A 13,925-nucleotide genomic window follows, 5' to 3' on the forward strand; every position below is an offset into this window, starting at 1 on the left:
CTTGCCTAATTAACCTGACTAAAGTTAGTCGTTTTCACCGACTAACAACCATAAATTGGGAGAGTTTGATACAATTTATACAAGTTTTATACACAAAAGTTAGTCGTTTTCACCGACTAACAACGACTCCTGATTGTAGATTGTCTATAGCTCTTGCTTCTTTGTTGAATCATGTGAAGTAGTCTTGGAGCGGTTCTTCAAGTCCTTGTCGGACCAGTCTTAGATTGGCCTCCATCTTTGGTCTCTCTTTGCTATTTGCGAAGGCAAACCTTTATTTTTCCCTCAGATTCAGCCATGAATCAATAGATCTTGATGGAAGAGACTAAAACCACTTCAACATTGTGGATTTTAGTGATAGTGGGAATGCACAACACATTATTGAAGCGTAAGCTCCTTTGTATCATAACATTGAATTGAATGATGACAAATGATCTTTCAGATCGGAAGATCCGTCGAACAGTTCCATTGCTGGAAGCTGTTGTAGTTGTTTCAAAACTTGAAGTTCAACCAAATGTTTGGAAAATAACATGTTGAAAGGAATGATTTCATCAAAATCCACTTCTTACTCCATCTCCGTGGTGATGGTGATCGGAGATTCCTTCTTCTTTGACTTTAGTGGAATATGTGATTTTGAATTCTCCAGTTCATTTTCCACATGCTTTTCCTTATCAATGAGTTTCCTTCGCCTTCCACTACGTTTGAGTACTCATTTCAAGCATTGTCTTTTTTCGTTCGTCGATCAACAATCAAATTTTGATGTTTTACCAACATTTTTTTCTTCTATTTGAGAATTTCTACGAGCTCAATCAGTTGCACGCTCGTGAACGTCACTTTTTCTTCCATTGTTGGCGAAGTTGTGGCTTTTGTCACAAGTGAAGAGTTCATCGCTGCTATTGAAGCCTTACTGCTTCACATGCTCACCATAACAAAGATCCACAAGCAATGGATCCTTTCATCCTAGAGAATCGATGATTCCCACTAACGATTCCATTGTTACAGTGTAGGTCACGAAATGCAATTTGCTTCATTCAATGTGTAATAGAATGAGAGAAGAGAAGAGACTCAGAGAGAGAGAGAGAGAGTTCTTTTTAGTCTAATGTTATTGAGTTTTTGTTGTGATGCCACCTTGTGTGATTACATGGTACTTATTTATAGTGTTTGCTCTCTTGACATTACTAATCATGTGGCTTATTACAAGTATTTGCATAAGGGCCCTATTCTAAGGATTGTGTTGAACTTATCCTAAGTCGGTTGCTACTAATATATTCATTGCTTTGAGTGGTTTTTTAAGCTTGTGGCCAACTTATTATCTTCAAGTTGGTCATAGTATGCTAAGTTGTGTGTCACGTGTTTGTGACGCATAAATTTTAAATTTACTTTAAAACAATTGTTTTTGAGAGACAATGTCAACTTATCAAGTAAAAAGTTAATATTTATCCCGAAACACTAATTATGAAGGCATAGTGAACTCCCATGTTTGCATCCCAAGATCAAATGTAATGGAGAATTGTGTTTGATGTTATTGTTAGAAATTTGGTTGAAACCCGCCTCTCCAAGTATGCCACCTTTCCATTCTTCCTTTGCAAAAATATTAGATTTGTTAAAGAAAAAAATAAAAAAAAATATTGCTACCTGTATAAAAAAAATATATGGCTTTAATATCATGGAAGTCCAACATGCACTATTTCATAGATCCAGGATTAGTGTTGTGAGCAGGCAAACCGAGAGCAACACCTAGGCTATGTTAGAAACAATTGCAACATGTTGAAGCTCTTATAGAGAGTTTAACACTTGAAAATTCAATACTTCCAGAACTATTATAGATAAAAATAAAAAAATAAAAAATAAAAAACCCACAAAATCTGCTCTGCAGCTACTTGATCTTTCTGCCCATCAAACTATTTAGAGGGAGAAGAAATACACATGATTCGAAATAATGCTAAATAAGATTCTGTAAGGTGAACAATGACATCCATACTCCACAAAAAAGAAGAAATTGGGAACACTATAATTAATGGTTTTGGTTTGCATGTGCGCAACGTCAAATTTCACACATCATATTGGATATATAGTCTCTCACAGGTTGCTCAGAAATTTACCTCTTTTCCTTGCTTGTTAATTTCTTTAACCCCCTTTCGGAACAATATCATAGTTCCATGTGATCCTCAAAGTACTGAACAATGCCTCACATTCACTGCCATTACAAGTACGGCCGGATAACAATGATATATCGGAGTCCTTAAATTACACCTGACACATCTTGTGCGATTTTTTATTAATGCATTTCAATGGCTTACCAAAAAAACATGATGCAACTTTTACGTGTTTTGCGTTATATATATATATATATATATATATATATATGGTAAGGTGCTCCTGAGTTTGTATTGTGTGGTCCAGCTTTTAAAAATGAAGCCTAAGCATAATAATTGATATGGAATTTCCAAATTAATTTAAACAAGATTTGGCACCTTTCTTTGTTATTCGCTTGGCCATAATATTTATAAACAAGAAACAAAGCTTATTGTTATCATTATTGTGACAAAGTTGACAATTGATAAGCTCAGAGAATATTTCAGTATTTCACTGGTCATGATACATAATCAATAATTAAAAAATAATAACATGAAAGTATCAATCAAATCCAGGATTAATTATTTTAATGTGTGGGGACAAAATCTACGTAACAAAAATATTCGGCAAATCACGGGGCTAATCAATACAATTAATAGGACAACCGTGTAGATTGGTCTTATTATTTATTATAAATTAGATTTTAAACTCGTGCATCGCACGGTTTCATTAAATTATTTTATTTTTATTTAGTATTTATATAAAAATATATATATTAATAAAATATATTTTAAAAATATTTAGTAGTATATTAAATATAATATATTAAAATTGAGTACGATAGGAAATATAAGATTTGTTGGATAGGAAAATATGGTGAGTTTGATCTTTCTTGCCAATAAAAACTAACAATTAGTATTTGTTAATAAAAAAATAAGAATGATAATTAATTATATTTTTAACTGAGAAGATGTTATTTTTATAAATATTAAGTCTATTAAAAGTTATTTTTATATGTTCTTACTCCAAGTAATAATAGTAATTTCATATCTATATGAAATGCATAAACTAATATTTGTTTTCAAATGATATTCTAATCATTTTAAAATATTTATTTTCTAATAAATATTTTGATAAAATTTATACTTATATATAATAATAATAATAATAATAATAATAATAATAGTTTATTTCTTAATTTATATCCTTAGTTATTAATAGAAATAAAATATTATAATTATTTTAAATTTAACAATATATTTATAAAATCAGTACTTTTGATTAATATTTTTCATAAAATTTATTTTAAAGTAACTAATTTTCAAATTTTAATAAAATAAAAAATTAATATAATATTCAATGTTATTTTTATAATGGTCATATATTTATATATCTATTAAATATTTGAATTTCAATAAAATAAAATATATTTTCATTTGAAAATTAATTTTATTATGATAAAAAACTAATAATATATCATCATTTAAAAAATAAATATATTAATATTGTTATAATATCTGTAATAATAATTATGATTTGAATCAATTAGCTCAATAAACTACTCTCATTACTTTTGAATCATTACTTTAATTATTTTTGTTTGTAAAATATATTTCAAAAATTAAATCTAAAATAAATTATATTGATATATATATATACATATATACATAATAATTTTTTTTATTAATTTATATCCTTAATTATAACATATTATGAATTATTTTAAATTTAACTAAGTATATATTTGTAAAATTATTACTTTAAATTATTATTTTTCTTAAAATATGTTTCAAAGTAACAAATATACAAAATATGCATAGATAGAAATATAATATTTAATTTTACTACTTATTATCAAAATTAATATATAATTATTAAAATTATATAATCAATAACATATTATTACTTAATGTAAAAATATTAAAATTAATTTTTAATAATAAAAATTGTATACTTAATAGCATTAATGTGAGTAATTTAGTTTTTATTAAATACAGTTATTACAAACAAACAAAAAATATCTAATAACTATTATAAAATTGATATTCAATCAATGACTGACATTTCTTCAAATCTTGAAATCAATGGCCACGGTAATTGTTATACTTGAAATTTTGTGCGGAGCACAACTAACCGTATCCCCCACCATGAACAGAAATATCAGTTACCGTTTTCAATTCAATTTGTCTCATATGTTTGTCATAAACATATAAACCATTTAGAGTGAGTTATATATTTTCTTGCTATTCGTGGGAAAAAAAAAACATTTTATGTCCATTTCATCTACAGAAGATAGCAAACTCAGCAAACATTCATCCACAAAAGAAGCTGTAACCTTTGCATTTAACATTGAGGCAACACACACATATAACACCACATAAGGCAATCATCAAACGTAAACTTTTTACACTCTTAGAACATGACACTAAATTCTCACCACAATATGTGTTTCAAATACCACAATATGCTTTGATCCTGGAATCAGATTTTATGGCCTCTTCGGTGAGAAAGAAACGAAGGTATCCATAATGATCAAATGGTTTATAACGTAGAGGATGTTCCTCGTCAACTAACTCCTCTTGTGGTTCCATTATCTTAGCAGCATATGAAAGTAGTCCCATGGAGTATCTGTCTATCTTTGAGTTTATTAAAACTCTGTGTTCACAAGCGGGTATCCTGTCATTACTCCAAACCTGTGCCATAAGGTTTTAAATTATGCATTTTTTAAGGAAAGACGGTATAATATATTCAAAATTTCATGAGATATTAAAACATAAAATAGAGCTAGCTATCAGGATTGAAAAACTTGATACTTAAATATGTTTTTCATGTTTGTAAATATATTGAAATTGCTTTTAGTCTTCCTACATTTTTTTAATATCTTTGTAATATTTAAACTTTCCATTCTTGGTTCTCTTATTAGTCTATATCACAAAAATATTTATGGGGCTCTATGCAACGTTGTCATGTAATTATTTTTGTAATGAAAAATAAGGTTTGAATACTACAAAGATCATTAAAATTATTATGGGAACTATAAGTAAATTTTTTTATATTTGTAAAAACAAAAAAAAATATTTAAATTAAATTTAAAATATTGAAACAATTTACCTTAGATTAGTATAAAAATTGAAATCGGATGCATTATTGAAAATTATATGAATCTCATTTTCATTTTAGCATTATCTTTTTCATTTTTGTCACTTGTGCGCAAATGAGCTATATCTGCTATGAAGAAGTCTTCACAAAATACAGCCACTTACTCAAGTTTCATACGTGAGTTGCCTACAAGACTATCTATTTCTTCAAAGTAATTATTTTTAGAAGCCTCAGCGATCGGAATTCTACTGACCTTAATTATTTTTTCTCGTACCTTCAACTTTAGCATTTTCGGCACTTGATTTATTATTATTAAATTAAATTATCATTTTTGTATTTAAAAGATATAATTGACTTAAAACATTACTTATTTTACATAATTGTGTGTCTTCGATCTATATTTTTCATGATTTCGGCATTTGAGACTCTTGGAAGAATTTTCTTATTACAAGACATAAAATCAACTTTGTGAAATCACCATAAGATTGAACAAAAGTGACTCACCATCAATGCATCGCCACCCATTACCAAATATAGCGAGGGTGAAGCACCCACCTCAAACCATTTCCCATCCTTCAATTTGACCCCTAAGCCTTCTACCTTCTGATTCAATATAGTTATGAAAGCTGTGTCAGAATGAGGAGCCACTCCCAAATTGCTCTCACCCACTTGGGGTATTCTGTATTTGTAGGCTCGGAGCACATACTCGGTTGATTCGAGTAAAGTGTCAAATTTCTTTGTCTCGATTCCATAGTTCTCAAACACCATTCTCTTCACAATGTGGTCCAATTCCACTAGTTTCTTTGCATAGGAATTGACACTTTCACTGCTCAACAGAAAAAAAAACATGAATCAAAGGTTAAACATATATATGAAGTAATATATATCTTAGTGTAAAAGTATTTATAATGCCAACTTATTGAAAATCCTATTAAATACAACTTTTAATAAAATTATAATTGAAGTAAACAAACTAACCATATATGTTAACTTATAATTGTAAGACAATGTACACAGTTTTTATACTGCTAATGTATATACTGTTTTCTTGTGTGTTTGCGTTTGTGTGTGTGATTTTAGTTATTTTTATTTTTAATCAATTTTATATATTTTAGTCTTTTATGAAAAACTTAAAGTATATGATCTATTTTTATAATTCCTAAAGATAAATAAATTTTTTAATGGTTAAAACTCATAAAAAAAACATTATATTTTCAAGAATAAAAACGTAGTTGATTTATCAGTGTATATAATAATTAGGATGGAAACCGAATGGGTCACATAGTAATTGTCCCGAAATATAACATTTTTTAGTTGAGAATATAGTGTAGGTACCAATGGTGTAAGGAGATTCACAAACTAACATGTATACTAATTTATTAATTTTTACAATCATTATCTTACAAGTCATATTTATCATGATTTTTAATTTGTTGACAATATAAAAATAAATTAATTTCTTATTGGAAGTAAAACTAAGGCATCTTCAAAGTTTCAAGGTAAAAGATATATTTAAACTAAATGAAATTAATTTACAGGATTTGAGAAAGAATTAGAGCCTTTTGTTGCTCTTTACATAAAATTAGAGAGCTCGCTAAAAAAAGGTAGTGAACGTAAGCGCCTCCTTTGCTGCAACGTTTTCAACTATATAGCGGAATATTTAAGGCACTATATATGGATATTGTTATAATTACTTTTTTAATATATATGTTAAAAAAATATTTTTCAAAATATGATAGATTTAAGGTGTGAAATTATCTGGTGAATTCAAATTAACAGAGTCTACTAAACGATTTATCTCAATAGATTAAGCAAGATAAGATATTTGAGTTATTCTAAATTTTCGATATTGTGTTAAATTCTTATGGAAGAATTTTTTTTAATACACTCTTAGTTAATATATTAATTACCAGAAATAAAAGATATAAAATAAATTGAATGGTTAAGAAAAAAAAAGTCATAAGTTGAATTCTTTTATTAACAAAACTAACATTTATTTATAAGAAAAAATAATTACCAGAAATGGTCATTTCCTTGGGGCCACATAACGTGTGTGTATTTCTGACAATCCTGAAAGCTGAGTGGGTTCATGATACCAACAGATTCATATAAAGGAATCCCAGGTAGCTGCCCGGAATAGCTGAATATAGGCTTCTCAGTGGTTTTCCTCCGTTTTGTTTTTATTGAGAGGTCAAAAAAATTCATCATTTCAGAATAAACAGAGTCGTATGTCTCCAAACTGACCTTATCATAGAGTGCCAAGAAACCACCATGATCCTCAAGTGCACTACGCACTACTTGAGAAGCTGAAACCCATGCATCGGTACCCGGTTTCAGATTTTCGTTGGTGAAGTCTACAATTGGTAGCTGAGATTGTGTTAGGAATTCCATGATCCTTAATTAAGCTCCCTTGGCCAAAGATTTTGATATTGATGTTAGATATGATGCAAGTTATCACTTGGCTAATTGATTCATATATAGAACTTCCTTGTGTTCTCTTTCTTGTTTTCTTCGTTCTAGAACATAATAACCTAAGATATGATAAATTCATAACTATCATTTTAGTTTTTTTACCTGTCTAACTTTTATATTTAATTAATTCGATTATTTTATTTTATAATTTTGGGATCATTTGATGCTAGAATACGACTAAGATATATATGATTTTTTTAGAGAATGAGATAAAATATGATAACTATTATATTTTGTTGTTAGCTAATACTTAGTATACATGGATAAGATAATTTTATATGGTCAATTCATCACAAATCATATTAAACATCACTTTTAAGTTAATTAAAATATCTGTAAGATAGTTATTTTTGCGAGTTGCTTAAAATATAAGATGCGTTACTTAACAAAACTTTTCATTAGAATATTTAACATAATAGATATTTCTTATACAAGCACTTGTTTATATAAGTAACATTGTTTAATTATTTTTAATTAATAAATTAAAAAGGTATTTTCAGAGCCAATACTAAACGAAGAACCAGAAAAATTATCCACCCATTATAGCAATTTTAGCATTGGAATGATTTTTTTTTTGGAGTTATTAAATTTATGTGATATTATAGAAGATGTTTATGGACTTCTACATATTTTAAAATTAAAAATATAGAAAATGTTGATATAATCTATTATAACTTTGATCAGCAATTTAAAAATAAATATTTCAATAATATATGTAATTCAATGAGTTATATGATTTGAAATAATTTACATAAATAGTTAATACAACTAGAAAACGTGGATTCTACATTGATTATCGGAAACATTCTACATCGATTGACGACCATCATCGTAACATCGTAAAAAAATGTAACTTTTTATACGACAGTCATGAACGACCGTCTTAAAATGTTAAACATTCTACATCAGTTGTCTCAGAACCGATGTAAAATGTATTACAGTCTAAGACGATTTTGACACGTGATGGTCTTAGAATGTTGAGCATTCTACATCGGTAGTCTCAAAACTGATGTATAATGTACTGCATTCTAAAACGATCTTTGACATGTGACCATCTTACAATGGGTAGCACTCTACATCGATCATCTCATAACCGTTATAGAATGCCTTTTTTATTTTTTTACTTGGATCCTAGTGATCCATCCATTTCAATTGAATGAATAGTGTCTTAATGATTTCCATATAAAAAATTAATTATTTGGTAAAATATATGATCCAGTCCAAAATTTCTCACTAGTACATCTATCTAATGAGAAGGATGTCTAAATATAAATTGTGCACACAATGCTAAAAAAAACACTTGATAACTCCTCATTTTCACCTACATTTCTCACTCTCTCCCCTTTGCAAGAATATATATATATATATATATATATAATTATATCACTGTGGGTCTTTTCAATAAAAAAATGCTATAAAATTATGACAAATTCTTATCTGATCTCATAGTAAAAAAATTATAATATTTTCAATATCTTAATTTTAAATGGAAAACATAATTTTTAAATTAGTGAATATGCACTGGGCAAGTATTATAATCTTAATCCTCATTTCTCATTTTGTGTTAAAAAAAAAATCCTCATTTCCTATTTATGAAACAAGTATCAGTTTCTACGTATATAAAAAACAAAATGTCAGTTTTTGTCCCTTTCTGAGTAATTTCCATTGATCTTCTTCATCAGGGATGAAGCTATGAGAGGACTGGGGACAATTATACAAATTAGAGTTTATCCAATAAATATATAAAATATTAAATTTTACATAAAATATTCATTGTTGTGTGTTTTTTAATATGATTCAAAAATACATAATAAAAATGCATTTACGTAGAAGGTAAACTACATATATTCTTTCTAAAAGAATCAAAATTACAAATGTTAATTATTAGTTTTACATGACACCAAAAATCTTTATCAATTCATAATAAAAATTAGCATTAACATTATTTTTACAAAATTTGTTATGTCCTAAAATTTACTAATTAATTAAAATGAATTATAGTACTTAACATATTATCTTTCACGACAATAATAATAAATAGCTATTTAAGGAGAAAGGTAGCTCTCCAAAGGGTTACAAAACGACCATGATTAGACCTATGCACTCAAGATTAAAAGTACAGTGGAACCTCATAAATTGTAAGACAAAATAAATAAATGAAACAAAGAGAGTATTATGAGGACAACAATGATAAGAAAAGAGAATATTTATTTATGTGTCTCAATATTTAAGTTATCAATCATTTATATAGTATTTGTAAGTTTATCTTACAAAGATTAATGATTTAAAATAAAAATACTATTAAAAATAAATAACACTCAAATATTTTATCTAAAAAGAGTAAAATATTACTATCTCTGGGATAAAAACTATACAAGAATAAAATATTTTATCAAAAAAAAATTAACAACACTAAATATCTTTATTTCTACATAAAAATATCAAATAAAATAATTGTCAAATATACATAAGAAAAATTATAACAAGAGAAAAATTCAAGGTGGCCCTCCACTACAACACATAAATCCGGCCCTGATCTTCATAGTCCAGGAGTTCGTCAGTTTTAAAAGAATTTTTATTATGTATAATGTAAAGGATAGATGTTTATTTTATATAATTAACTTTTATACTCAATAAATATTTTTGAACCCGAGTGAAATTGGATTCAAATAAGTCATTATAAAAAAATATGATAAATACTTCACACCAACAATATAATTATCCAAAAATATCATATATACTTCATATCAATAATATAATTATTCAAAAAATACTTTTGAATATAAAAATATATTACACTTAAAATTCATAATAAATAAATAAATATCTTTAAATATATAAATCATATTTTAGATTTATGATAAACAAGTTATATTAAGATAAAAAAATTTATTTTCAACTATCGATAATCAATCTAAAAGAACTATTTATGATTTTTCGAAAAAATATTGAAATTTATTTTAAAATAAAGAAGAAAATATATAGATTGAAAGATAAACCTTACTTTTAAAATTTTCATTTTGAATTTACTTTAAAATATTTTTAAATTAAAAGAAGTAGATTCAATCATAACCTAAGTATAAATAACTACTACGTTCCATATTTAATTATTCATAAATATAGATAATGTAAAATTTAAATATGTCAATAACTAAATATCACACAAAGTCACAAAGGGTGGCGTGGCTACGGTGGAGAAGTTTTGAATATTTACCGGTTATCTTTTATGTTTAAATTAATTTTTAAGAAATTTAAATTAATCTTGTTAATTAGCAGGGATACTTTCGTTTTCTTTTTTTATAACTTAATTTTCCTCTGAACCCTTCAGCCTTTTCCCGAGTTCAATTCTTTTCCAGGTGACGTTTCTCTCTCCGTTGCCTTTTTTTTTTTTTTTTTTCTGATTTCCCTACCTCTTCTTCTTCACTGGCGGCAGGAACATTTATTATTGGTGATTGTGTGATGAAGTTGCCATCCAAATAATTTTATTGTTGCATCTCGAGGATCATATATTTGTCTTTTTAATATCGTTAATCAGCAACTCCGTCAAATAGTTTCAATAAGAACATACAAAGCTCCCTTCATCCTCTCCATATCATGGCCAACAATCTTGTCATTGTTTTATAGCAGATAGCATGAGGAATCGGTGCAAAATATAATTATTTTCACCCCATAAAATAGTCCTCTTCTTCATCACACAATCACCAATAATAAATATTCCTGGACCTCTGAATAATTATACTACAAATAAAGATAGTCATCCATTAATTAATTTATATATTTTGGACATTATATATAATAATTAGCAATAAAAATGTATTTCAATCTTCAATAAATCTGTGACGTCATGGCTTATTTTATGAGATAACGAAATACATTTGTTTGCTTTAGTTTTTTTTTAGAGGAAATATTAGTTTTTGTTTATCTTCAGAGAATTTTTCTTTCATGACAAAACCATGCATATCACATCGGGTACATATATAATAAGACAATAAATCAAACTAAATTAGATATAAGATAATTATTATTTTTTTAAAAGCAAAACATCAATCAATCAATATCTATATATCAATCAATATCAATATCAATATCATCAATATCTATATATTAAAATTGGAGTGTGTGAAATATATTAAAATACTCATGGTTGAAAGTTTGACGGTTGTCCATTTTTGTGATTTTTGGGTCTTTTTATCCCTTCAGCTTTAGCCTTAGTTTTCTGCCACCTGGCTTAGTGGGTTGCCTTAGTTTTCTTCCACGTGCATTTGTGCCCAATTGCATTTCTCTCTCTATTTCTCCCGTAGAGTTGGCTCTTTCTTCCTTCCTTTCTTTCTCTTCCTTCCTTTCTTTCTTTCTTTTTCTATTTTCTTCTTTTCTCTTTCGATTCGAATACAACCAGCCCAATTGCATTTCTCTCTCTATTTCTCCCGTAGAGTTGGTTGTCTTTTCCTTCCTTCCTTTCTTTCTTCTTCTATTTTCTTCTTTTCTCTTCCGATTCGAACACAACCAGCCGCAAGAAAGTCATTTTCTTTGTGCTGTGCATGTTGCATTTTCTGTTTTTAATATGATTCTCTTCTCATCTTCATTCTATTCTTTGGTCTGATTTTTTGTGGTTTGATTTTTGGGACAGACTACAGTAACAACGACAGTGCTGAAGGTCAGGATGGTGTTGAATAATAAAGGTGTCATTTTGAACTATTTTCCCCCTTTTCTGGGGCTGTTATTTGTCTCTATTTGCAAGGTTTTAATTTTGTTTGTTGTTATACATGTTTTCTTTTTAATAATATTTATTTTTTGTTACTGGTTTTTCAACCGTGTTTTTGGTTCCTTTTTATTTTCCCGGGCTATCGACGAAGAAGCATTCAGCAGGCAAGTTGTTTCTATTTGGAAGGTTTTAATTTTGTTTGTTGTTATGCATTTTTTTTCTTAATAATAGTTATTTTTTCTTACTGATTTTATAACTATGTTTTTGGTTTCTTTTTATTTTCCCGGGCTATCGACGAAAAAGCATCATGCAGGCAAGTTTTTTTCCCTTTTGTTGTTATGCATGTTTGTTTTGGTACTATTTGTCTCTATTTGCAATGTTTTAATTTTGTTTGTTGTTATGCATGTTTCCTTCTTAATAATAGTTATTTTTTCTTACTGATTTTTACAACTCTGTTTTTTGTTCCTTTTTATTTTCCCAGGCTATCGCGAAGAAGCATCCACCAGACAACTTTTTTCCCTTTTGCTCTTATGCATGTTTGTTTCATTACTATTTGTTTCTATTTGCAAGATTTTAATTTTTTTTTTGTTATGCATGTTTTTATCTTAATAATAGTTATTTTTTCTTACTGATTTTTCAACTTTGTTTTTGCTCCCTTTTCCCAAATTTCTTAGATTTGGTTCTATCTAATTACCTTAGACCCATTGATTGCAGAAAGATATTCATAGGGGGTTTAGCGAGAAAAATGACTATTGGTGAGTGTTTTCTATTTGTATTGTGTTGGTTTGTTTTCTTTCCGGGTTTACCAATGAGCATTCGTGTAATCAACTATTTTTTAAAAATAATTTTGTGTAGCGCAATTCATCAAGCACTTAGTAATCGTGGAGAAGACGGTTCAGGTTACCGTGGATTATTGTTTCAAAATGTTAAATTTTTCCAAAAAAAATTTCTCGGAGGCTTTTATTTTCAATTGTTAAAAATTAAGCCCATTGTAGTGTGTCCACATGTTGATAGGTTTGGCATTTGGAGAGGAGGGAACCACAGGTATATTGGTTTAAGGTGGAGTTTCTTCTGCAATGGCAACACATGAAGGGAATTTCATGGCTTTGGAAACTTCCATTAGCTGGAAATCGAAAATGCAAGAGTATTTTAAGATTTACCGCATCAAACTTTAAGTATCAATGACATTGGTTACCACTCTCTTCTAATATATTGTCTTTAAAATACATGACAAAGAAAATGTTTCCAGGCCTTGAAGGTTTTCCCAATCATACTGAAAATGCTACTGATGTATAAGATGGGATGGATAGGCTATCAAAATTACTTGACGGCATAAGTTCTGTGCACAATGAAGCGGTTTTTATAGGATATTTATTAATAACCATAATAATTGATGATCCAGTTTCATTAGAAACAAGATTGAATGTTGTTGTGAATCATTATTCGTTGTTTCAAGTTCCTATATCTATAAACTATAGACTGCTTGATGATCAAAGAGAGGGAGTGAGGTTTTGACATGGTTTTCTCAACAACGATCATGGAGGCGTACTTGGAGATGACATGTGAGTTGCAAATTGTA

General features: G+C 28.0%; 1 protein-coding gene and 1 long non-coding RNA gene across 2 annotated transcripts; one reads left to right on the forward strand and one right to left on the reverse strand.

Annotated features, from left to right (window-relative positions):
- Positions 1 to 4,384: 4,384 nt before the first annotated feature.
- On the reverse strand, positions 4,385 to 7,713 carry LOC100789342 (2-oxoglutarate-dependent dioxygenase AOP3). Its single transcript, XM_003555017.4, has 3 exons — positions 7,190 to 7,713; positions 5,677 to 5,998; positions 4,385 to 4,766 (listed from the first exon to the last, which is right to left on the reverse strand). The coding sequence occupies exons 1-3, from the start codon at positions 7,561 to 7,563 to the stop codon at positions 4,524 to 4,526; spliced, it is 939 nt and encodes a 312-aa protein (XP_003555065.1). The 5' UTR covers positions 7,564 to 7,713; the 3' UTR covers positions 4,385 to 4,523.
- A 5,183-nt stretch (positions 7,714 to 12,896) lies between these two features.
- Positions 12,897 to 13,716, forward strand: LOC102665359 (uncharacterized). The gene is made up of 2 exons (XR_001386476.3): positions 12,897 to 13,101; positions 13,202 to 13,716. It is a non-coding gene; the product is annotated as an uncharacterized lncRNA (long non-coding RNA).
- Positions 13,717 to 13,925: the final 209 nt, after the last annotated feature.

The sequence above is a fragment of the Glycine max genome, chromosome 19, assembly GCF_000004515.6.
Source record: "Glycine max cultivar Williams 82 chromosome 19, Glycine_max_v4.0, whole genome shotgun sequence".
NCBI lineage: Eukaryota > Viridiplantae > Streptophyta > Magnoliopsida > Fabales > Fabaceae > Glycine > Glycine max.

Coding starts and splice junctions, on each gene's coding strand:
- LOC100789342 (XM_003555017.4), bottom strand. CDS start 7,563: ATGGAATTCCTAACACAATCTCAGCTACCAATTGTAGACTTCACCAAC. Junction 5,999..7,189: donor CAAGGAAATGACCATTTCTG/GTAATTATTTTT, acceptor TCTGTTGAGCAG/TGAAAGTGTCAATTCCTATG. Junction 4,767..5,676: donor TGGGTGGCGATGCATTGATG/GTGAGTCACTTT, acceptor CTTATGGCACAG/GTTTGGAGTAATGACAGGAT.